At 35.4% G+C, this 27,364-nt stretch overlaps 1 protein-coding gene across 6 annotated transcripts in view; it reads left to right on the top strand.

Annotated features, from left to right (window-relative positions):
* The first annotated feature begins 5,759 nt into the window (after positions 1-5,759).
* The window catches only part of LOC127871829 (polyribonucleotide nucleotidyltransferase 1, mitochondrial-like), a 105,921-nt gene continuing 84,316 nt past the window's right edge, over positions 5,760-27,364 (top strand). For all 6 annotated transcript variants that reach the window (XR_008045582.1, XR_008045579.1, XR_008045583.1 and 3 more), the window contains exons 1-5: positions 5,760-5,913; positions 16,356-16,413; positions 19,390-19,467; positions 19,844-19,949; positions 22,426-22,475. Coding sequence is in view for 1 of the 6 variants with exons in the window: in XM_052415060.1 (XP_052271020.1) it covers positions 5,771-5,913; positions 16,356-16,413; positions 19,390-19,467; positions 19,844-19,949; positions 22,426-22,475 (435 nt within the window). In the remaining 5 variants the exon portion in view is untranslated. The remainder of the gene's footprint in view (positions 5,914-16,355; positions 16,414-19,389; positions 19,468-19,843; positions 19,950-22,425; positions 22,476-27,364) is intronic.

The following is a 27,364-nucleotide window of genomic DNA, read 5'->3' as shown; positions in this document are numbered from 1 at the left end:
ATGTGCAACTATTCACCGTTTCACACTAAAATATTCCAATATAAATTTTTTTATCCATGTACTGTTAGTTTTGTATTCTGTACTTCGCTGAATAAGCGCATGTTTATATTTTTGGTATTATACAAACATTATTGCATCATCAATTATTTTGTGGTTTAATGAAACTTTCAGTTGTGAGATCATTCAGTTTATCAGACGATGAATGTAACAGAGTTTGCAAAATTCATCGAGTTGAATAAACTTTATGTTACATTAAAAAAAACGTTGCCTTATTAACTGATTTTCGTGTTTAGCTGAGCAAAATTTATGCACCATAAACTCAATAATATAATACAAAGACCTATAGATGTTATCTATAGGTCTTTGTATAATATAATATAATATAATAATATCTAATAATTTTACTAATTGATCGAAATACTCTTATTATAATATGCAACGGGTGCCGGTCAACGACCTCTTTAGATTTCTAATTTAAGTGACGATAATCGAAATCGTGTTAGCGATGTTTTGTATTTCTTATTTCTAATTTGTCATAATGTCAAGTAGTTATCTCAATATACAAGCTTTGCTTGAAGTTATTTAATAAACGTTGTTTAATTGTATTGTAGATGAATGTTTCGTTTTGTGATATTGTCATCACTCGATCCAAGTATTTTTAACAAACAGCGGAATATATGTAATTTGCAATTATGAATAACGGGTATAATGCCGGCTACGATTTGTAGATTTGTTTACTTGTAAGATTTTTCAAATACGTTTAATTGTTCGTGTGTTGAGAATTCGAATTGATTTATAATAGTGAAAAGTCTATGTAGAGCTCTATTTCCGCGTTCTTGTTTTGTTATAAATTTTATATAAGCTTATATTTTTTACTTTTTTAATCAGCTATGAAAGATTTTGAAATTTTAATACGTTACTATGTTAATTAATTGTTAAATTGGCAATGTAATAATAAAACATATGTCACCTAATCAGTCAACAAAGTAACAATACCTGAAAACACCATATCCTATTCTCACCCCTAAAATTACAATAAACAGCTAATCTGTCAGTCATTCAGAGCTTATTAGGGTACTGATTATCGAGGGGTAGATAAGGCTATTACTGATAGGGGTTGCCTAAAGATAAGGCTGTATTATGGAATACTTAAATAACTATTTGAATTTTTCATGCTATACAATTTAACATTTAATTAATTTATGTAGAACCGTAACTCATGTTCAAATTTTAATAATGTTGGACAATTTTATTAAAGTATTAACTAAATACACATTAGATTCTTGTAAAATTGTATATTATGATTGATAATTATTGTAAAATTAATCATTTATTCGTACATGTAAATACATGTATGTATGATAATCATATATACGCGGTTTATATGATACTAAACTATACGTATTTGTACTCATGTTGACATTATTGTTATACGTTTTTTTTCCTATAATTATGTGCGCAATAAGTTTTCCATAGGTAACTGGGGTCTTTATTAATTGTTGTATGACAAATTATTAAATTCTTAATAATTAATAGTTCTGTCCGTTCTTCGATTATCGGCCTTAATGTCATATTCATTAAATTACAACTATTATTTCTACCATATTTCTAGTTCAACGTAAATATTTGCATGCACACATATTATTTATACTTAAAAATATGTGTTATTTTATGAAAATATTGCAATAAAAAGAATTGAACTAAACTCTGAAAATGTTTCTCATGTGTGTTTATGCATAAATAACTAATTTAGAACCCATTAACGCATCAATAGTTTGACTACCGTGCGAGTTGACTTAGGTACGAGTTGACTTCCGTGCGAGTTGACCAAACAACGTGCGAGTTGACTACCGTGCGAGTTGACTTATTATGGCCAAGTGTGAGGTTGAGCGCTCTATAACCAGGTTTAAACCCCAAATGCTTTACATTGACCGTTCCAAGGCGGTGACCCCAGCTTTATTCATATTTCGTGTTTATGTTGGTTTGTATTGTGCTGTATTGTGCTGTTTTGTACTGTTTGGGCAGTCGGTCACTTGCCTTAAATAAAGGACCAACTAATTGTTAATAATGAGAATTCAATACTGCTCCAGCAGCTGGAGTTTCACTTCTTTATATTATATAGGTACGAGTTGACTGTAAACCTATGCAACTTGTTTAAAGCAAACTCTGAATTGGGATATCATGCAATTACCAAAGTGTGTCAAAGTTACGCCGGCTTTTCGGGTATTTGCCAAAGATATAACTTTGATCCTAATGGATTTAATTTTTTTCATCATATATACTTAAGGTGAATACATGTATATCATGCTATAAAAATACCACATGTATACCGTAAAAAAGCATTCGATTATGTTTACCGTATTTCTCTATGGTTTGAACCATATGGTTTTACATTGTTGAGTTTTGTTTATTTTCAAAGACGTGAGTCTGCAGTAAAATCTTGATTTCCGATTTCTTTGATATATCCGTTTGTTTGAGACAATAGCAAAACAACTCGCCGATCCTATTGATATTATTTTAAAGACATTAACTTGTATATCCATGTTGTTCCAATATAACATAGAGTCAACATATAAAGCTCACATTTAATATGTTAAAAAATATCCGCAAGTAAACGAAATTCTGTCAATCATATTCCCTTGAATTGCTATTTCGCTGAAACATGTGCTGTATTCATAAAATTGAGCACTGATTGTATTCGCCAGTAAGAGTGTCTGTCTGTATGTCTATATTTTGGCGACAGGTGCCATTTAAGACCAAATGCTTCAGTAATTTTATTTTAATAAAAACGTTTACATATTACATGGTAATGAAATACTGATTTGAAAATGTACCGGGTACATGTGTGTACAAATGTGTGTGTCTTGTAGTTTAATGACGTTTCTGTTGCCATTGAGCAATAGTTGGTACTCTTTAAGCGCATTAATTGGATAAGGTGAGCATTTATAGGCGTTTTATTGGATATTCAAGTTAAAAAGTTAACACATTAAAACTTCGATAATCTTTATTTATATGTTTTAACTGGTAACTGGTTATCATATTAAGGCTGTGTATTAAATTAACCAGAAATAAAATTTAAACACAAATAAAACGTGGAAAATGAGTATTTAGACAATTTTTAAAAGAGAGTCAGGACCACTACAAAGCACCAGAAACATATATTTTTAGTAGACTCTAAAGTTATGCATATGCATGGATGTATTAATTACACTATGCGCTCCAGTTTGATACATAATTCAGGTATTTAATTCTTAAACTTATTTAAAATCCGAAAGAACAGCAGCACTATGACTATAACATGTTATGATAACCGATTTGCTAATAACTTTAAATAAATTATTGTTTTAGTCGTGTTTTATGCTAAATGTGTCAACAGCGGACAAAATCCATCAATAAGTTATGCAATACACAAATAAATGTGTTTGTTTTATTTAAACATTTTTTATTGTATACGTTCTTATTTTCAATCCAAAAATGATTTATTCATTGTATACGTTTTTTTCTACATAAGTGTTCATTATTTTACTTGATCTAATTCTATATGGAGTTTGCTTTTTTTATTCTTGTATGTTTTATCTGGTTTATGTGAGTTGAATTTACTTTAAGCTTTTACAGTTTGTGTTGTATTTTTTATATTTATGTATTATTGTATAATTGAATGATAACTGCAGGCAAACACTTATGTATGAATATGTATGTCTAAACATGTGTACTTCCATACAATTTGTGGTCTTATATTTGCTAGATTTTCATTAGACATATAACATATAACTTGTAACAATTGACTTTTGGGTTAATATGAAGAATCAAAGAAGAGTCCTGTCCATCTTTCGAAATTCCCATAGCTTCTTGTAGGATCTTTCCAATAACCGACTTCCGCGCAGAGATATTACTGGAATCAGCATAGCTGGATCAAATCCCTGCCTCCATAACCAACCACGTGATGATAGCCGAGCCATGTGTTACAATAATTTTCACGTTGTTCTTTTTACCTATTTTTATTAAGGTAATTTATTTTTATTACGAACCTTAATTTAAACACTATTTTCAAAATATAAAATAAAGGGATACTAATATTCATAGTATAATACTTAAACAAAAAAAAGTTAAATCACTCCAAATCAGGTAGGTTTTTCTTGTGATGGCAGAGATTGACCAGTCGCCAACTCCGCCCACATTTTGTCGATCAGCCAATCAGATATCGATTTTTCACACACCCCTCAGCAACGCTTGTCTGGCCGCCATTTTGTCCGACAAACAAAGCGTGTTGTACATGTGGAATGGACGTTATTTTTAAGAGTTTACACAGATTTTATATCAAATGCATGATCATTACTGTTCGATTATTATTCAAAATTGTAGGTGCTATAATACTTTATAAAAGGTTATTATTTTATGTTTATTTCTTGAACATATGAACGAGTAATGAGAAAACAAACACTATAAATAGTTTAACCACACCAGGTGTGTGTTCTATAAAACGTGTTATACCGTTTGATGCACAATATTATTAAGCAGTTTGGGCAACATAATAATTGCCACACGTGCTTATTAATCTCAGCGTAATTGTCGATGATTAATAAATAACAGTATGTTGCGTGGATCTCAGAATGAAGGAACATTAAGGCATTGTTAGGTACTGTACACAAGGAAAAAAAAACTATTTAATTACTTAAATGATTTCCAATTATATATTTATTTTCTGTGGATCATAAACAAGGGAAATCATTATAAATTGTTAACTTAAATATTGTTTTAACTAAAGTAAAAACAACACAAAGGTGATTTCAACGCGGCTTAGCCAGCTTAAAGCGACTTCAAGTGTAAAATGTACGGCTTATAATACAACAACAACATTTCTAATACAACGTATTTTGATACGGGGAGAAATGTGAAAATTGCAATTAACATATAAGGGCCATCTTGTTATAAATAAGCAAATGCATAATATGCTAAATGTATTCAATTCGAATGTTCGTGAACAGCACCGTAATACCAACATTTCATTTTTTGATAGTAAAATGTAACAGGTTCGAATTAAACATAAATGAAATAAAATACATATTAGACTATCTGTTAATGAAACCACGAAATTAGGCCTGTATTAAATTATGGTTACAATCAAAATTTAATTTATATCCAAATGAAAAAAATCGGTGTCTTTTTAAAAATAACACAATAAAACAAAGATCTAAACATTTTTAATAAACAAAAAACCCATCATGATATGGATATGTCATTTGCATTTAATAAAAATATTTTCATAATTATATATGAATAGCCACCGGGTTCACTGTCAGACGGTTGAATACAAGTTCAAAATCAATATGAAATAAATGCTCATTTTTACAACGGATTTTTCATCACCTCCCTATATAATATTTATAAGAAACGTTTCTGATAGTCAGTCTGCCGTTAACTCATTTATTTTGATTACGCCATTTCTCTCTAAAGTTTTTATGATTGTATTAACGTTTTACAAAGCAGTTTAGGTTAGTGTGCGGCTTTAATAATTTATTATATAGAAAAGAGCATAATACATCATTACAAATATAGAATTTCCCTCGCGTAATCCGCTATGATTGCGATCTGCTTGTCGGAGTTTTCTAATGACTAGACCACGTGACTATGTGGGCGGAGCGATCGATAATTTGGCGACTGGTCAATTGTATGTTAGAGTTTTGAACGACAACTCTTCAATTGTCCATACAAGCGTTTTAATACTTTGGGTATGTCGTTGTGCTTGTTAGAAAGCAATATGGCAGCGCCCATGATGTCAAGATTAAAAGTGACGTCGGGAAAGTTAAATCATTTTTGTAGTAAAAAAATATTTCTTAGGACTAATAATCACACCAAAAACACGTGGAAAACATTGTATCATTCGCTTACTATTGATACAGGTGGCGAACAGAGGTAATATTTTACTAAAGATTTAAATAACATGATAATTCGCGGATGCGTGACTTCATAGCCATAGATTGCAACTAACTATGATGATTTATCTGGATTGGTACGTTGCAGGGCCTTTCCGCATCGGCGCAACGGTAGAGAGGGTGGTTAATCCCACTGTAGGACAGTTGACCTGAAACTGCCAACAGTGTCTGTGCATGCTCTACAATTTCTTTTTGATTGTTCCACTCTATTAATGCCTTAGGAAAAAATAGTTTTTATAGTGGAGTTTTACACTTGATTGGTATGAAACACTTAGAGTTTTTGTTAGAGTAATTTTCAACGATGTTATCTGCTTTAAAGTCTGATTAAGTCTTAGGGGTAACGCTGCATTTAGATTGCTGGACTGGTGTAAGGAAGTCTTTGCTAAGCATGGCTGGTACCAGCCCCTCAACCACCTTATAGAATATCAGTCTGTTGGCCTTTCTTTTCTCCTGGACATGTGGGATCTGATACATTTCAGCACATTTGTCATGCAGCCAGGTGTTTTGGTCATATAGTCTCCAGTGTTGAATCTCGCTGATTGTATATGGATCTTTTTAACTTTGTCTATGTCTATTTGAAGGTGTGGATCCCAGACAATTGAGCTGTATTCTAGAGTGGACCTTACTAAGGAGAAAAATGCTGATTTACCACAGAGTTTAGGGGAGTGTTTCAGGTTGCGTTTAAGGAAGCCAAGTGTGGAATTTGCTTTTTTGGTGATCTTGTTTATATGTGAGCTCCAAGTTAGGTCTCCTAATATAGCAACTCCAAGGTATGGGTTTTCTAGGACTTGTTGAAGGATGTGGTTATTGAGCTGGTAGAATTTAGAGGTTTTCTGGTTGATGGTTAGGATATAACTTTTTTTGGCATTGAATTTCATGCCCCATGCCCAGATTTCTAGTTTGTTCAAATTCTGCTGTAAGATTTCATGGTCCTGGCGATTTCTGATGGTGCGATATAGTAAGCATTAATCTGTGAATAGGCAGACTGAGGACTTGTCGTTGGGTAAATTGTTGATGTGGCAGAGAAATAGCAGGGGACTGTGCCCTGTGGTACTCCGGAGTCGACTGTTGCCCGATTCCATTTCTCTCCTTCCACAACAACTTTGATGCTCCTGTCTGTCAGGAAGTCCTAGAGCCAGTGGTTGATGTTACCATTGATGCCATACTGCTCCAGTTTCAGGCTCGGTCAGACCGACTTACGAATATGTAACGGAGAGAAAACGGACAAAATATGCAGATTTTGGTTATCCGGTGATGAAATTTACCTGCTCTTCCGCTCAAGACGCTCACAATCGGTGTGTGAAGCGTAGAAAAAAACAAAATGACCGCACAAGTACCGGTGATGTAACGGAAATAAACGTACGTTTAACGGATATGTACCGGATAATTAACGGCTGTTTACGGATTTTACCGTGCGCGTAACGGACTTCTACCGGATACAACAGCAATGTAGCGCATTAGTACCGGACAAAACTTTCTCCCAACGTGAGAGAAACGGAAAAGTACCAAACATCAACGTACAAAAAACGGTCATTTTATGTCATGCTTTATTTATATTTTAAAGTATCATAATTTTGATTTGATTTGTTTTTGATGCATATGCTTGTTTGTTTCTGTATTATGAATGTTTATGTACACTTATGCCGAAAATCAAATAAATAAATAAATCTTGGTCGGTCGAACACTTTTATATTTTCTTTTCAAAGAAAACGAAGGGTACATCCTCAGTATCATGTGGCAAAGCTTCATGTTCTGGCAGGTCAAAGTCTCCGTTATCAGCTGCTGCCTTCAGGTCTGACTCATTCCACAACTGTGCAACGGATGAAGCATCACGGCCTCCAATGTCAGCCCAGGCGAACTTGTAGCCGGAATTATCCAGAGCTAGCAGGGCAACGGAAAAGTACTTCTTGTAGTTAAATTACGTAGACCTGGATCTTGATGGACCTTTGCAGTCAATATGTTTGCCATCAATAGCACCAAGTGTATGAAGGAAATTCCGGCTATCCCTGAAGTTGATGAATGCGCATTGGTCCTCCCGTCGTAGTTCGACCATAAGTTGGTCATACAGACCGAACTGAGGCCTCCGCTCGGGACCCAGCCAAGCCCTGATCCACCATGTGCGCTGCCTCCGTCTCCTTGCTCTCTTTTGAGCAAGACGATGCATGGCCAGATTAGCATCCAAAAGGCCAATCTGGGCCTGCAAGAGGGTGGCTTGACACTCTAATTGAATGCGAGCGCAACACTCCATTGCACATGTCCTTCTCAAAAGGCGTACCAAAATGAAATGATACTTCGACCCACAGGTTAATTACTGTTAAATGTATGTCAACAGTATTTTTCCGCCACACTTCTCCCACTTTTTTATATGTTAGCTGTCCGTTATTATCTGTTGAAAATGCGTTAGGACCAGGACAACCGGACATAAACGGACATCAATGGGACACGTACAGGAGGTGTATCGCAAGAGTTCCGAACAAACCGTAAAGTAACGTATGAAGACCGAACATCAAACGGAGATCTCTGTCCGTTTTATACGATGGAAAATTTTAAACATGCTCAAAACTTCCCAACGGATGGAACGGATGTCACCGGACATCGCCGAACAAGGAGCGGATTCACCGGATATGAAACGGATAAGAATGGACACAAACGGATAAAATGATTTTATGTCCGTTTCTCGTCCGTTACCTCGGTGTGACCGGGCCTTTATTTTCTAGCTTTTAATGTTTGACAGTTTCAAAGGCCTTGCTGAAGGATAGCCATGTCTAGGTCAAGTTCGAATATGGGTCATGCTGGGTCAAAAACTAGGTCACGGGGTCACTTAGTGCATTTCAAGGATTTAGTATGGTGTCCGCTCTCTAATTGAAGTAGTTTTCATCCGATCTTCATCAAATTTGGTCAGAAGTTGTGTCTAAATGATATCCTGGTCAAGTTAAAATATGGGTCATGCCAGGCCAAAAACTAGGTCATGAGGCAGGTTTTTTTTTCCTTCTTTGGGACCCGCCGAAAATCGGCCCTTTCCCCTCGTTTTTTTTTTCCCCTCAGCTGGTAAATTTTCCCCTAGATTTCATTTTCCCCTTAAAAAAAAAAAAATTTTTTTTTTTTTTTTTTTTTTTTACCTTTAAATATATAAGTTAACCTGATCCGCTGTATAAACTAGAAAAATCTTGCATGATTAAATTATCTGTTGCCTTGAATTTGTTTTAAAAACAGTAAAATATGTTAAATTGATTATTTTAGACTTTGCTTATTTTCCCCAAAATCCAGCTTTTCGCACAATTTTTTTCCCCAAAATTCGACGTTTCGCGCAATTTTTTCCCCTAAAAAAAGGCCAGGCCCTTTCCCCAAAATCAGATAAAAACCCCTGTGAGGTCACTTAGTGCATTTCAAGCATTTAGCATGGTGCTCGCTTTCTAATTGAAGTAGTTTTTATCCGATCTTCACCAAATTTGGTCAGAACTTGTGTCTAGATGATATCTAGGTCAAGTTCAAATATGGGTCATGCCGGGTCAAAAAAATAGGTTACAAGGTCATTTAGTGCGTTTAAAACAATCTCCATTGTGTCTTTTACCCTAGTCCATTAGTTATGATATCATGTTACACTTGTTTCGCCGTTTTTTTTTCGTGCTTTCCACGATTTTGAGGAAATTGACAGTTCACGGTGCCTAACCAATACGGATAATACTGGAAACATTTGTACTTTTCCGGATAATACACGAAACGGCAACGGGTAATATCGGAAAATAAACAAGGTAAAATGCAGGATGCGCCTAGTATTGGAAGTGAAATTGGCAACAAAACCGCATTATATTGCCAAATACTATTGCTCAGGAACATTATGGTATTTCAGCTAATAGTTTACTTCAAAATTTGTTATGTAAATAAAACATTTTATCAAAACGAACGAAAACAAATTAACCATACCTTCCACATAATCATGAACTAGTTCAGAATACTTTTTTTTTTGTAACTGGAGAGAAAAAAACATATAATACTACTACTTTACATTGTTACATTATAATGAAATTGTAGGAAATTACTGGCAACTTCAAAAACGTGAGTATTTGCGTTTTAAAATGATTGCATATTGATTTCACGGGCACCGGATAACACACGAAACCACAAAATACTGGCACCGGATAAAGTCCGGAAACACAACACTGTATAATACACGAAATCGATTGATACATGTACATATTATAACTTGCTTTTCAGAATGTTTTATAAACACAATAACATGTTCACATCGTATGTTCAACGTTTAATGTAGTACTTGAAGTTGGTGACGAATTTTGAACTACCGGTATGGCTACATTTTCCAGCCATGTGCTTGTAACTGAAAGATATTCATAACGACATGCGTCCATAGGTTTCTAGATTGTGGGAGACAAACAACGTACTGTAATCATTAAACGCAGATATTTGTTACGCGTATTATTTCTTGTAAGAAAAGCTTATGATCTTAATTTCCAGGTAATTCTCAATAGACATTAAAGCACGCATGAAATGTCATTTTACTAGTACCACCTGTCGTAAATTTTAATTCCAATTAACCGCTAGATTTAATTACATTTTACTTTGATTTTTAGGAGATGGCTGCATTAATGTAATTTGTTTGGGTGTATATTTCTTTGTTTACAGAGATCATGCATGTGATTCACCATCGAAGCGCGGAAAGCGGCAACGCAAATCTAAAGGGTCCGATATAAGTAAACCGAATGAAGTCGCAAGGGGCTGTTTGCCAATACGCTGCCACCACACATGTGATGACTCTAAGATTCTGTCGCCAACCACTCGTCTAGGCATAAAATTGCAGTTCAATATGATAGTGTAAATTTTATTCTGTCAATCTAAAAAGAGACATTGAAGCTAACTTAATTAGGTTGAGTCAGTGTTTGAACCTGCAACTACCACATTAGGAGACCAAACTGTTCAATACGGAATAGAACGAACTATGTTTGACACTATAATAAACAATTTTATTCAGTACAATGATTTTAGTTCATTCATGATTGCATGGTTTATACCATAGTTCATTACTTTACAAACACTTCAAGAATGTGTCTTTTAAAGTATAGACAAACAAGTTTTAAACGTATAACTACAAAATTTCAACACATTTTATACAAATCAAATTCAATAATGTTACACTTCACCTCAAATCATACACTTTTGCCACATAGTGAAACTCTTTTTTTAAACAAATAAAATCTTTGTTTCAAATATTTTCTAAAATCAATTAAATATATAGAGAAATGAAAACGCTTTTATTAAATATTTGAGAGTTCATAACATTAATTTTAAAATTATGTCATTTGACATTAAAAGATGTCTGAAATGGTAACAATTATGTACATTTTAAACATGACAAAATAAGGGATATAATCTATTTATGTTGATTTATTTTTAATTGATATGAACACTGTCTACTAACAGTTTTAAGAAAATAATTATGGAACTCGACAAATACAGGATTTCAAAAAGTAGTACACTGTATACCACTGTCGGTACAGCTTCACTATTTTCATAAGAGTGATAAATGATTCGGTCTACCCACATGCACATAATCAATTACATATTTCCAAACATTATTGAACTACCGGTAAATCTCTATAATTTCAGTAGCATTGGCCTTGACAGACTTCAACAAAATCTATAGATAGAACAATACACAACAAAAATTATAATTATGTTTTTTGGTATCTACAACAAACCTTAAATTTTGATGCAAAAAATGTTTTACAAGCTAAAACAATATAACAAATATGTGGCTAACTAAATATCGTTTGTAGCCAGTTTTTCTCCTATATTTGTTGTCACATATTTTGCACTCATATAATTATTATTGTCGACAACAATTTCAACTGAACATTCTACATGTAAACAGCTATCTAATGGTTGCTCGGTGGCTTTTTCACCTTCATGATTGTTGCAGTCCACCTCAAACAATAAATTATCCACTCCAGCCTCAACATTGTATCTGTCTTCATTACTAGGGGGAACAGTTACAGATAAAAACACTCTCCTGCTTCTCTTCAGTCTCTGCAGGTTCAAACCCGAAAAAACATCGGTCAATCGTTGTCAAAGAAATAGGGTTGTCTTTTTGTGTGTGTGTAAATGTTATTATAGTTAATTAGAATAGCAAGTATAAATGTTACTATAAACCGGCTGCGGGATACACATCCAAGAGTACTGAAAGCCCCGAAATCATAAATCATACGGTCAAATCTAATGGGAAATTTAGGGTCAGGTCTGGGGTATGGGGATACTTTTGTTTATTCAAGGAAGCCTGGTTAGTGTATGGCAGAGTTCGAGAGTTTTCTGTGTGTTTATGAGTCAGTTGAATTTGGGCTTAAGACCAGAGCGTTTGTTGTTTGGAAGGAGGTGCCATCAGAATTTCTGATCGTCGGCCACATTGTGGAGGCATCTAGAGTGTTGTGTATATAGAAGGATAAGAGAAAAATCTAAATGGGGTATGTTATTTAACAATAATCTTTCTCGTCCAACATATGCATTATTGTAGTAATCATTCTGTATTGTTTTGTTTTTCTTGTAAAACTTGTAGTGCTTGATGTTACGGAAATATTATGTTATTGCAATGTGATTTTGATAACTAGTAAAATGTGGTATACTTGAAAGCTGTTATAAGGGATTAATCATAAGCATAATTATCTGAATGGATATTCTTATATCCTTGTAGATCCCATTTTTGTTGGTGTAAGAATTACGATGAAGAAAGTTGATGGAAAAGGGGATAGAAGATAGAAGTTTAATAAGACGTATGTTGCATACTAGAACTAGTTGAATATTGATGAAGAAAGTTGATGGAAAAGGGGATAGAAGATAGAAGTTTAATAAGACGTATGATGCTTACTAGAACTAGTTGAATATTGGCCATCAGTTTCATAAAGACAACTACAAATAAATTATACAGAGAAACACACTGACAGGAAGGAAGAATTCATATCGTAGTAAACCTCAAAAAGTGTAGCAGTGATGTGTACTGTGTAGTTCCCATCGGGAAACTGGAAAGAACTGGACCTGAGAACTGAATATATGTATGATGTATACAGCGGAGCACAGCAAGAACATTTGTTTTTAACATTTGACATTCGATCAAATCAGGGATAATCTAGACTATAATTTCTTATTTGTTTTTAAATGTGCATGAGATTAGAATAGAAATTAAAGCATGAAAATTAAATAGATAAATAGATAAATAAACTTTGTAATCCTCTTTGCAGTATTGTGATTTGCATAGACCCCAAAATTTCAAGTCCTTTCCTTCTATCTGAGGGACATTGGTGGACTTTTGTTTACATTCAAAGTTTATAGTTAGTTTGCTCAACTATACTATCAAAAATCTTTGACAATCGTGACATTCTGAAATAAATTATCATAATTATAGCAATTGACATGTGCTAGTGTTCCGACGTCATGGGTTTGAGCCTATCAACTGGCACACTTTTCCTCCGTGGTTACTTTACACATACGATGGGCATAGCAGTTAATCAAAGCAGGATAAATTGTTCCAATAAAGTTTAAAGTTAATGATTCTCAGAAATTGTACAATAACTCAATCCACTGCTATATCCAATCCAAGAAATATCGCACAATAGCCCATAGTCCATTGAATTAACTAATCAACTGAGACTATACTTACCATATTCTATCTCGAACTTCAAAGTCAGATGTTAGGGCACTGAAGTCTGAAACAAAAATAGTACAGTAATGAGTGAATTATGAAATGAAAACTGTTGTATGTAAAACATACATCGTGTACAAACAAAAGAGATACTAGCTCTAAATTGTGATAATGAATTAATCCAAAATGACAAATACCTAACTATGTGTGCATTTGAAGAGTGCAATTGTAAACAAGGGAAGAATCACGATTGGGGAAGTATCTCTAAATCTTAACCGTAAGTTACACACAACTTATTCCCCCTAATATTAAATATAATAATCAAATCTAATTATAATCCCCCCTAATATTAAATATAATAATCAAATCTAATTATAATCCCACAAAAATAAACACAAATGGTTAAAAAAAAGACTAATTGACCTTTCGACAGCCGATTGATTGACAGGCTTATTAACCAATCAGATTACAGCATAGATTAGGCCCGTTACTATCCGCCATTTTGTCCGTCAAACTCGCCGTTGTCCGACACATAAGCTTATACGTAATTCTTTGTTTTAAACAAAGAAAATGGTTGAAAGGTGCTGTTATGGCACTTGTTATTCAGACACAAGGTATCCAGAACGGTTAAAAGATGGAAGTACGTTTTTTCCGTTCCCTCAACCGGGTACTAATCTTGAAAAATTCAAACGTTGGATTCGTCTTTGTGGTCGTCCACACGAACAGCTTAATCTCAACATATTAAGCGATCGCCCGAAAGCAAAACACAGTCGTTATAATAAGATACTACGCGAAAATAGAAAATGTAAGTTTTGCAACGGACACGTTATAAAAAAGAGTATAACTTTGTACTTGTTTATCCTCTATATAGACAAATTAGAAAGGAACATTTAAAACCATTTTTCTAAGGTGGCCAACGTTAAATAAATTTGACATTCTAATGCAGTCGGCAAATAAATAAGACATTATAAACTTTGCAAGATTTTTTTAATGCTAATGAAATCGTAATAATAAAGACAATCAGTTATTATTTTTAATAATATCACATAGAATAAAACATTTTTTATTTCTTTCGGTTTAAGTCTTCCAAATTTAATGTAAGTTAAGAAACTATTTTCAAATGCGCAAGTAATTATCAATAGGGGCCAATAAGTGTCATTTTACACCATATGTGGGCTTTCTACTAATCCGTTATCAAAACAGATGCCGCAAACTGTGAATGACCCTTTGAAAACCCGGTCTGATTAGCGAGTTTTTTTGTACATGAAAATTCTTTCAACTTTTTATATTTTAAACATTGCAGAAGATAGTTTTCGAGGAAATAATAATATATAATAATATATTGTGTATGTTACTTTTTTGACGACTTTGACTTTGTTATACGATTATAACAATGCGCATGGGTCATTTTGACCAAACGCATTGTAGATATGTGTTATATCGGATTTCAATAAAAACGTTCTTCGTCTTCTATTATAATAAATTTACTTACCTGTGCCACATTTGCGATGTTGCCATCGGTTGCAAAAATTAACGGCTTTTAATTAAAAAACTGAAACATCTATTACTCAAGGAAAAATATTGTGACTAACGAACAATTCATACTGTATGCGATAATTGGCGATAATTTTGCCGACTTTGATGATAAATTTAACGGCTTTTAAGTAGACTAATAAAAAAGTTATGACTATTTAATAGATATGATAATTATATTCAGCACCACTATTCAATGATAATAGAAACTATTGTATGGCCGTTCTGGTATACCATGAGGCCTTTTTGGTTCACTTATGCGGCCGATTCGCGTAGCCATTTTTATGACGGACTTCGGCGGAGTGACCCCCCTTGAAATCGGTGGGCGTGGCTTCACTCTCGCTGTCGAAAGGTCAATTATACAACAATCATGTGTTACAATTAACACTGCATAACTGGTCTTAAAACTTTCTTTTCCAACAGGTTCTTATATCTTATAAATATTATTGCTGAATCGGTTGTTCAACAATAGCACACGTTCCAATACCACTTGTAACCTTAAATGCCTAGTTTTAATTACCTTTTTCAGTGTAGGGTCAAGGCTGAGGGACGAGAAGTAACAGACCCATTTCCTTTAACAATATACAATCAAGAAATTTTTTAAATGATTACCATATCAGCAGAATCCAATACATTCGTTAAACTTGCTATACATGTACTTAAATTCATTAGTCGAGGCTATTATCCGGTGCCAACTTCATGCATTATCCGGTGCCAGCAATCGACACATAAAATACATGTTTTTTCTACAAACTAAACTGTCACTCATCATGGCAATGATATTACAATAATTAGGCAGCCGTTTTCATCAGGAAACTAGCTCAGAAATTTGAATTTCATTGTTAATATGGACCAATATCTGCATTTTACTTCCGTTTCCACAGGTTGTGTGCATAAACTGTTGGACAATATAGGTTCCCACTGCATAATGACGTTTGTATTACTGAGCACGAGTAAACAATTTACTGAATGAATGTCTTAGTTGTTCCGTGGAATATTGGTTTGGTGAAAAATGTTAACGTAAAAAATAGAATATTGAAATAAAAGAACACACTTACCTCAAAACAGTCAATATATTTTTTATATGATCCTGTGCCGTTTCGGGTATTATCCGGAAATGTTCAAATGTTTCCGATATTATCCGTATTGGTTAGGCACCGTGCAGTTGTTCAAAACCTTCAAACGTATCTTGTGACAGTTTGGCACTCTTGCTTTAAATTACAAACGCTGTTATTTTGTTTCAGGTTATATTTAGAAGTGGGAAAGCTTGCAAGATTTGCAGATGGATCAGTAGTTGCCACTGTAAGTAATTTCTTAATTTAAGACAATATGTGGGACTTATACCCAACTTTTGTCAAGCTCCTTTGTAGAAAGCTTTATCTAACTGAGTAGTGTGTATGTGCTCCTGTATTTGTGTGCTAGTAATTATCCCCACGCTTTTTGAAAAGCGTGGGGATATTGTGGTTATCTCCGCCGTCTGTCTGTCCGTCCGTCCTGGCCACTATCTCCTCCTACACTATAAGCACTAGAACCTTGAAACTTACACACACGGTAGCTATGCACATATGTGAGACCATGCACTATTTGGAATTTTGATCTGACCCCTGGGTAAAAAGTTATGGGTGTTGGGGTGGGGCCAGGTCAGAGATTTTCACTCATTGTTTCATGTTATTTTACATTAACTTCTTCATTTCTACACCCATTTACTTCAAATTGATACTGAACATCTCTTATGACAATACGGTCAATCTCAACTATGCATTACCCCATTACCATCCCTGGGGCACCCCACCCACATAGACCACGCCCACCCAAAATTGCCTTTTACTATAACTTCTTCATTTCTACACCGATTTACTTCAAATTGATACTGAAGATCTTTTATGACTACGGTCAATCTCAACTATGTATAGCCCCATTACCAACCCTGGGGCGCCCCCGCCCACATAGACCACGCCCACCCAAAATTGCCTTTTACTATTACTTCTTCATTTCTACACAGATTTACTTCAAATTGATACTGAACATCTCTTATGACAATACGGTCAATCTCAATTAAGCATGGCCCCATTACCAACCCTGGGGTGCCCCCGCCCACATAGACCACGCCCACCCAAAATTGCCTTTTACTATAAATTCTTCATTTCTGAACCCACTTACTTCAAATTGATACTGAACATATCTTATAACAATACGGTCAATCTCAATTATGCATGGCCCCATTATCAATTCTGGGGCGCCCCCTGGATCAAACATGCGGCGTGGGGATACGTGTCGGCCTTTGCCGCGCCATTTCTAGTCTTTTAATTGTAATCATATTGCTCATCATGCAATTTTAAATTTATTTGTCATAAAGGATCAAATGATGATACAGTGTTTTGCATGTAAAAAATGTGTCCCCAGCTCAAAAGCTCATGGTCACACTTAAAGGTCAATGGTCTGATTAGGGCATAGTACATTGCTGAGACTTGCATTTTATAATTTAGCAAATTTATAAAAATAACTGACCATAAATGTTCACCATGTTGAGTCTGTACGAATGGCGAATAACCCATGGCCATAGCTTTTATGGCAAGGTAATGCTTTGAGGTGTTGGTTAAAATTTTGGCATTGTTACAGCTTTTTCAGACAGTGACTTAATCATTCAAGGAAATTTTGAGATATTTTTATCCCCAAGCTTTTTGAAAAGCGTGGGGATATTGTGGTTATCTCCACCGTCTGTCCATCTGTCTGTCCGTCCGTCCTGGCCACTATCTCTGCCTACACTATACTGACTAGAACCTTGAAACTTACACACATGGTAGCTATGAGCATATGTGCGACCCAGCACTATTTGGAGTTTTGATCTGACCCCTGGGTCAAAAGTTATGGGGGTTGGGGTGGGACCAGGTCAGAGATTTTCACTCATTCTTATGCCCCCAGTATGGTGCATTGGCTATAACTTTTGCAATATTGAAGATAGCAACTTGATATTTGGCATGCATGTGTATCTCATGGAGCTGCACATTTTGAGTGGTGAAAGGTCAAGGTCATCCTTCAAGGTCAAAGGTAAAAAAACTAATCCAATGGAAGTAATAAGCTTAGGGTGAGGTAAGTAATGAACCTGCCAAATGATCATTTAATTTTTTTAATCAAAGCGGCGCAGGAGGGGGCATTGTGTTTCTGACAAACACATCTCTTGTTTTATGTTTCAAGGGAAGTAATAAGCTTTAAAGGGAGGTAAGTAATGAACCTGCCAAATGATAATTTTTTTTAAATAAATCAAAGCGGTGCAGGAGAGGGCATTGGGCATCTGACAAACAGATCTCTTGTTTTATGTTATGTTACATTAACTTCTTCATGTCTACACCCATTCACTTCCAAATGATACTGAACACCTGTTATGACAATACAGTCAATCTCAAGTATTTATGGCCACATTACCAACCCTGGGGTGCCCCCTGCGGCGTGGGGATGCGCGTTGGCCTCTGACGCGCCATTTCTAGTTTTAGCATGTGATAATCTCAAATGTACATAAAAATTATCATATATAGGAATTATACAGATTTTAAAAACTGTCCTTTAGCACTTTTACAATTACATACCTCACAGGTTCACCCTGTTGAGGGGAAATGTTGCAAGTAGTGACTGTGCCTTGGGTCCAAAGGTCATGGTGACTGTGCCTTGGGTTCAAAGGTCATGGTGACTGTGTCTTGTGTTCAAAGGTCATGGTGACTGTGTCTTGTGTTCAAAGATAATGATGACTGTGCCTTGTGTTCAAAGATTATGGTGACTGTGCCTTGTGTTCAAAGGTCATGGTGACTGTGCCTTGTGTTCATAGGTCATTGTGACTGTGCCTTGTATTCAAAGGTCATGGTGACTGTGCCTTGTGTTCAAAGGTCATGGTGACTGTGCCTTGTGTTCAAAGGTCATGGTGACTGTGCCTTGTGTTCAAATGTCATGGTGACTGTGCCATGTGATCAAAAGTCATGGTGATTTTGCCATGTGTTCATAGGTCATGGTGACTGTGCCTTGTATTCACAGGTCATGGTGATTGAGCATTGTATTCAAAGATCATGGTGATTGTGCCTTGTGTTCAAAGGTCATGGTCATACTCATTTTTAAATACTCACAAATAATTCTGGACAGCAGATGCAACAAGTTTCTGACAGGCATCTTATTTAAATAAATGTTTGATAAACTCTGTGCGTTTAGACATTAAGAAAAAGATGGAAACTTTTGCTCTCATTAATTACTGATAAAAAGTATCCATGAATATTTATGTATTCTGTGTTTCAGTGTGGGGATACAGCAGTGCTTGTTGCCATTTCTGGCAGTACGCAGCAAAGTCCTGGTGCACAATTTCTACCATTGACTGTAAGAATTTTTGTTGTTCTGGTAGAAATTAAGTTCCCATCCATGTTTCAAATAGGTTTTCATTGATTATTGCTAGCCACATATTGTAATTTCGGAAATGTAATCTCGTATTTAGTAAAAAAAATTCAGAAGTTTAAAACAAACCTATTTTTGAAAAACTGCAATTCAAGAAGCTGATAACTGTTTGGAATGTTGTAAGCGAATAGCTATCTTGGCTTCTGGTAACGCTTGAAGAAATGTTCATTATAAAAGCCGATAATGTATTTCAATTTTTTTATAAAGCATCACTGTCTTTTTACTTAGATCTTATTTATTAAATTTTGAAACGCATTTAATTGCATGTTATATAAACTACTGGCAATGTCATTCTATTTAGGTTGATTTCCGTCAAAAAGCTGCTGCAGCTGGTAGAATACCAACGAACCATCTAAGAAGAGATCTGGGGCCTTCTGACCGAGAAATTCTCATCAGCAGAGTTATAGGTACGCACGACTAATCATGCCATTCCATTCATGATGATCAGTGATGGAAACTTACTTTATATGGCTGCTTGCCAAGATGGTCAACAGACTGATGAAATTAGGTTGCCCAGCAAAAATCTACAAGCCAATAGCTTTTCGATTTGTTTATATACATTTTGTTTTTCAATAAACGTACAATGTGATATCCGACAGCTAGGTAACACAATACCATTATTCACACATTCTGTACATTGTTTTTACTTTTTATTCATGACCTGATAATTTAGTTGTTATCAGCAATGTCAGCTAAGCTAAAGAGGTGATCATAAACATCAGCAAGAGAAAGAAATTATAAAGGGTTGGATGTAATTGGCTGATACACTTTATGTGTATTTGATGCTTTGTAAGACGCAATTCCATTGGCTATGACCATTTCACGCCAGAGGGGTAACAGTATTTATGAACTGTTAAGAACAGCTTTTTCAAAAAGCTATTCGCTTGCTTTTGAAATTCAATTGCGTAAAAATTAGTCGCCCCGGGGAAAACAGGCAAACGTTCATTTCCATCCCTGATGACATATTTTAAAAAAAAAATTGTAATATTTTTATGCTCCCCGAAATATTTTCGGTGCAGCATATAGTTGCCAGTTTGTAGTTCCTTACTTCCTTCCTTCCTTTCGTCACACTTTTGTTACAGTTTCTCATAGCACCTTCAATACTTTACCGATCTTTTTCATATTTGGCATGTAGGTACCTTGCATGGACCTCTACCTTTTGATGAGGTTTGAGGTCACTGGGGTCAAGGTCAAGGTCACCGAGGCTAATAATAGATTTTTCAGTCACACTTTTGTTACAGTTTCTCATAGCACCTTCAATTCTTTACCGATCTCTTTCATAATGTGCATGTAGGTATCTTGCATGGACCTCTACCTTTTGATGAGGTTTGAGGTCACTGGGGTCAAGGTCAAGGTCACCGAGGCTAATAATATATTTTTCAGTCACACTTTTGTTACAGTTTCTCATAGCAGGCTCAATTCTTTACCGATCTCTTTCATATTTGGCATGTACGTACCTTGCATGGACCTCTACCTTTTGATGAGGTTTGAGGTCACTGGGGTCAAGGTCAAGGTCACCGAGGCTAATAATAGATTACTCCGTCACACTTTTGTTACAGTTTCTCATAGCACCTTCAATTCTTTACCGATCTCTTTCATATTTAGCATGTAGGTACATTGCATGCACCTCTACCTTTTGAAGAGGTTTGAGGTCACTGGGGTCAAGGTCAAGGTCACCGAGGCTAATAATTGATTTTTCCGTCACACTTTTGTGATTGTTTTTCATAGCACCTTCAATACTTTACCAATCTCTTTCATATTTGGCATGTGGGTACCTTGCATGGACCTCTACCTTTTGATGAGGTTTGAGGTCACTGGGGTCAAGGTCAAGGTCACCGAGGCTAATAATAGATTACTCCGTCACACTTTTGTTACAGTTTCTCATAGCACCTTCAATTCTTTACCAATCTCTTTCATATTTGGCATGTGCGTACCTTGTATGGACCTCTACCTTTTGATGAGGTTTGAGGTCACTGGGGTCAAGGTCAAGGTCACCGAGGCTAATAATAGATTTTTCCGTCACACTTTTGTTACAGTTTCTCATAGCACCTTCAATTCTTTACTGATCTCTTTCATATTTGGCATGTAGGTACCTTGCATGGACCTCTACCTTTTGATGAGGTTTGAGGTCATTGGGGTCAAGGTCAATGTCACAGAGGCTAATAATAGATTTTTATGCTCCCCCAAAATTTATTTTGGGGGGGAGCATATAGTCGCCACTTCCTCTGTCCGTGTGTGTGTCTGTCTGTCTGTCCGTCCATGCACAATATTTGTGCGGGCTATTTCTCAGCAACTAATGACCGGAATTCAATGAAACTTTATGGAAAGCTTCACTACCAAGAGGAGATTTGCATATTATCAGCGGGTTCTGGTCGGATGATTTTTCACAGAGTTATGGCCCTTTGAAATTTTTGAAATTTTCCATTAACTGTACATATAGTGCAATTCTTGTCCGGGCTATTTCTCAGCAACTAATGACCAGAATTCAATGAAACTTTATGGGCAGCTTCACTACCAAGAGGAGATGTGCATATTATCAGCGAGTTCTGGTCGGATGATTTTTTACAGAGTTATGGCTCTTTGAAATTTTCTATAAAAAAAATCTTGTCCCCTAAACTACTGTGCCCTCAAGACGTTTCCTTTTATCTGAATATATAGTGCAATATTGTGAGAAAAAAAACCTTTGGGGAGCATCACCCGTCTTTGACGGTTTCTTGTTTTAGGTGGTTATTAACACATAGATTGACAAAGCGCATCATCGGGGAGCATCCATCAGTTTCCCTGATATTCTTGTTTTTGTAATATGCTAATATCCTCTGTGTGATTTGATCAATTCAAATGCATTACTTGCAATGATATTAATCAAGTTTCATTACTTTTCAGATAGATCCTTGAGAGCAAAATTTCCTGATAATTATTTCTGTGAAACACAGGTAAGTGTCTTTTGAACACCACCTTATCTGATGACCTCATGTGTTTGTTCCCCCTTTGTGTCAATAATTCCTGATCAATATGATACAAAATGCACAGTAACCAAAAGTTATTCATATACATGTACTTTTATTATTGTTTGTCAATATGTTAATGTAAATATAAACCCCCATTTCCAGCAGGAGAAACTGTGAGTAAACGCAATGGCAACCTTCTAGGTTAAAGTAATACTTTGAGGTAAAAAATAGCGCTTTATTGTAAAAATATGGGTTGCCTGCTCTTTGTCTGAATTTTAAAATCCGAATCATTTGAGGACTACAAAATAACTTTCCCTGGGGATGAAACAAGTTAGCTAGTTAATAAATGTATAGTAAATGATTGGTTAACCAGTTACATTTTCTGTTGAAGGGTGATCTGACACTATTTCTTAAAATGCATACTTTCATTTATCACATGCTTGGCCTGTGAATATAACCACTATGAATATTTTATGTATAAACATTTGATATATATAATAGTTTTTTACTGCCCCTAGTAGGGTAGCATATAGCAGTCTGTCTGTCTGTCAGTCCACCCGGCATTCCATTTTCCGGAGGTTTTTTACGCAACGCTTTTAGAAAATTGAGCTAATTTTTGGTACGTGAGTCTACCTATATTGTTTACAGATGAAGTCTAAGTTTTTATCTTGTCCATTTATTTTTTGGCAAAGTTATGGGCCTTGGACTTCACAATTTTCCCTTTAACTGAGTTTTTTTTATAAAATTCTTTCATAAATGTAGCTGATTTTTTGTATGTGAGTTTACCTATATGACTCATAGATGAAGTTATTTTAACAGGGTTAAAAGTCTTCAGGTTTGTGCCGGAATTCCGGTTTTTCAGGGCACTAAAAGGTCGTTTTCGTAATTCATGTAAATTCGATGAGATAATTTAGGGGGGGGGGTATGGGTGACCCCCCTCGCATTGTCCTAGCAACACGAAAGGTTTATCAAACAAACAAAAACACAGAACTAAAAAAATACTCTTTGTAATGGATATTGCGGAACGTGTTTCGGTGAACGAGCTGCAATTTCGGTAAATTATTAAAAGCAGGTGCTCGAAAGAGTAATTGTTCTTTACATTGTTTTCCGCGCGAAAAAATAAAGGGAGGCAAGCGTTTGCGACATTGTTGTATCATTTACGTCAAACGAGCGCCATAATCAAAAATAGTTGCTTTTTGACGTAAAACGAAGACAAAAATGAAGTTCCTTGAGCCGAATTCGAGTACAAAGGTGCTAGAATCGGACGTCAAGAACAAATGGCGATGGGAGTGGTTGGCTGGAGTTGATGAAGTGGAGTTAAATTTCGCGAATGGCTGAAAAAATGTATTGACTGGTACAGTCAGTCAACAAGTTTAGAATCACCCGGCAAAAAACGTTAATTCTTTTGACCACGCTAATTTCTTTCGGGATTTAGTGTCAATGTGAGAAGATGTAAAAATAAAGGGTAAAATTTATTTTGTTTGATAACAGGTTAGGCCAGGTCAAAAATAGCCAATTAAAGTTCACCCTTCGGCAAAGTATTAAAAATCATTCAACTTACAGAATTAGTATTTCTAAACATTGTCATGGCATTTGTTTTCAATCAGCAAAAAGCTTATTTTAAAGTAATAAAGCCTTTTATATTCATATTCACATTTCAAAACATAACTCATTCAATGATCAATCAGTTCCGATTAACGTTTTGCTGCATTTATCCCCCCTGTAAGCATAATACAAAAGCTTTCTTGCTAAAAATTGGTTAATATACTCCTTTACCTAATGTTTACCGTAGACACTTATAATTTTGAATGTGGCATTATGGAAAATTAAAAACAAATTAATAGGAACTGCTTATTATCCGGAACTAGTTGACAAACTGTATATGTGCATTGTTTATTGAAATTTTTGGTTTCTAACTGTAAAGAAATAATACATTAACTCTCCTTTATAAAATGAACTTGCAAAACAGGTGTGATTTTTAAGATTTGTGTTAATTTCTTAGCTATTTTTTATTTGTTATTTTGCTAAGTCTCAGGAGCTTGGCCCCCTACCAGGGCCTGGACCTACCGGGGGTTCTGGCGGCCCCCAGGACCCCAGCTAAAATTTTCAGGTTTTTCAGTTTTGCCAACTTTTAACCCTGGAAGTATAAGTTTGATTCTGGTCCATAGATTTTTTGCAAATTTATGGGCCTTGGACTGGGAAATTTTCCGTTTTCCGGAGATTTTATATGAAACACTTTAAGATATGTAATTGACTTTTGGTATTAGAGTCTACCTACATGACTTATACATGAAGTGTGAGTTTCTCTCTGGTTTATTGATTTTTGGCCAAGTTATGGGCCTTTTAATTTGAAATTAAACCTTTTCTAGAGGTTTTTATGCAATGTTTACAGATACTTAGCTGATTTTTGGTATGCATGTGTGAAAGTTTTCCGGGTTAAACCGGAATTCCTGTTTTTAGGATCGCCGCCGAGGCCATTTTTCAAATGGCGTACATCTGTTGAGAAAATTTAAGTGTGGGGGGGGGGAGGAATAAGGCAGCTTATAGATAGCATGCGCATGTTTAAATAACTCAATAAAAAACACCTGCAATGTATTCTAATAAATTAGAACTGCGGTTTGTTAAGTTTACAGCTGTCGGACTGCGGGAAGTCTTCTCCTATAACACACTGCCAGAATTGGAATTAACATAAAACTTCAAATAAAAATGCCTCATATCTTTTGTTGACTCTTTGTCCCCACAAAAAGCACGCGAAATTTATGCGACAATCTACAACGTCACGCGGTGCGCATGGAAAGCATGTGCGTATTGATTATTGGATAAAAACTTTGTAGCGCAGAGAACATTGAGATCTGTTGATTTCAGTTAAAAGCTTTGTTGTTTTTTTTACAAAATATGTCGCAAATAATTTGAAAATGACATTTACTCTAAATTAATTTCAAATAAAACACGCTTCATTTTTATCATTATGGTCTTTTAGTGGAGTTATTATTAAAACAGCTATTATACTAATTATAGAGAACATCCGGACAAAACTGGATTTAGTGTTTGGCGTTATGATAACAGGCTTAGCATGCCTACTGACCTATTGTGTATAATGTGGTGTTATGACAAAATGGATTAACATGTGAAGATGCAATTCTGCCGATTTGGTCCATAATTACTGGTAATATATTGTTTTTAATGCCATTATTTTTAAAGCAATACATTCTTATGAATATAATGGAGAAAATAAGAAGATGGTCTTGTAAAGTTGCATGAGAAGTACTTTTACCTTGCTTAAAATGGTTTCTAATTGGATAAATTTCTGGATCTGAGCCCGCCCATGGCCGCCCACCAGGGCTTTGCCCTGCACCGGCCCTAGGGGGGGGCCCCCTGGACCCGCAGCAAAAAAATCCGGTTTTTAAACATTTTCAACTTTTGCCCATGGGTATGTGAGTCTACCTACATGACTTACAGATGCCATCATCATGGAGTGTGAGTTTCACTTCGGTCCATTGATTTTTGGCCAAGTAATGTGCCTTTGACTTCGAAATTTTCTGTTTTCTGGAGTGTTTTTACTCTACCAACATGACTACATATAAAGTGTGATTTTGGTTCTGGTCCATTGATTTTTGTCGAAGTTATGGGCCTTTTTCTTCGAAATTTTCCATTTTCCTGAGTTTTTTTAACAAAACGCTTTCACATATTCAGCATATTTTTGGTTTGTGAGTCATCTTACATGACTTAAAGATGAAATATGAGTTTTATTCCTGTCTATTGATTTTTAGCTCACCTGATTGCTCAGGTGACCTTTTGTGATTGGTCTTTTTCCATTGTACGTCCGCCCGTCCACATTTGTTCGTAAACACTCTAGAGGCCACATTTCTTGTCTGATGTTCATGAAAGTTGGTCAGAAGCTTTGTCCCAATGAAATCTCAGTTGAGTTCGAAATTGGGTCATGCTGGGTCAAAAACTAGGTCACTAGGTCAAAAAAAGACAAACCTTGCAAACACTGTAGAAGTCACATTTCATGCCCAATATTCATGTAACTTTGTCAAAATGTTTGTCTTAATGATATCTTGGTTGAGTTCAAATGTGGTTCCGGTCCGTTGAAAAACATGGCCGCCAGTGGGCGGGGCAGTTTTCCTTATTTGGCTATAGAGAAACCTTGTAAACACTAGAGGGCACATTTCTTGTCCAATCTGCATGAAACTTGGTCAGAATATTTGTCCCAATGATACCTTGTAAACACACTAGAGGCCATAGTTTTGGTCCAATAATGATGATACTAGACCACAATGTTTTTCTTGATGATATCTATGCAAAGTTTGACATTGGGTCATGTGGAGTCAAAATCTTGGTCAGGAGGTCCAAATCTTACAAAAACCTTGTAAACACATGTAGAATTAGCATTACTTGCAAATGTTTGCATGCAAAAATCCCATGCAAATAGACAGTACTCAATCAGAATTAATCATATGCTCACACTGCAAAAGTAAACAGAAGAGAACCAATCTAATATGCTCTAGAGTACTGAATTTTCAACTAAGCAATGAACGAGGCCTTGTAAAAAAAGGTGAGCGAACTATGGCCATCTGGGCCCTCTTGTTGATGAAGTTATGGGCCTTATACTTTTGTATTTTCTTTAACATAAAACGTTTTTTCCAAAACGCTTTCAGATACTTTCCAAGGCCCGTAACTTTGTCAAATAACAATTGACCATAACTTCTTGTTGATGTTTTCAATTGGGATATAGCTGCTCTGTGGCTTCAAAAGGCAGTAGGGGGCATTGTGTTTCACAAATGCTGCTGTTTTTAGTGTATTCCTTGAATATATTATGTTTGATTAAAATGTATTTTTAACACTTGATGATGAACTTTATTTAGTATATC

The sequence above is a fragment of the Dreissena polymorpha genome, chromosome 3, assembly GCF_020536995.1.
Source record: "Dreissena polymorpha isolate Duluth1 chromosome 3, UMN_Dpol_1.0, whole genome shotgun sequence".
Lineage (NCBI taxonomy): Eukaryota > Metazoa > Mollusca > Bivalvia > Myida > Dreissenidae > Dreissena > Dreissena polymorpha.
Note: the sequence above shows the minus strand (reverse complement) of the source record. Positions and strands in the feature narration are given on the sequence as shown.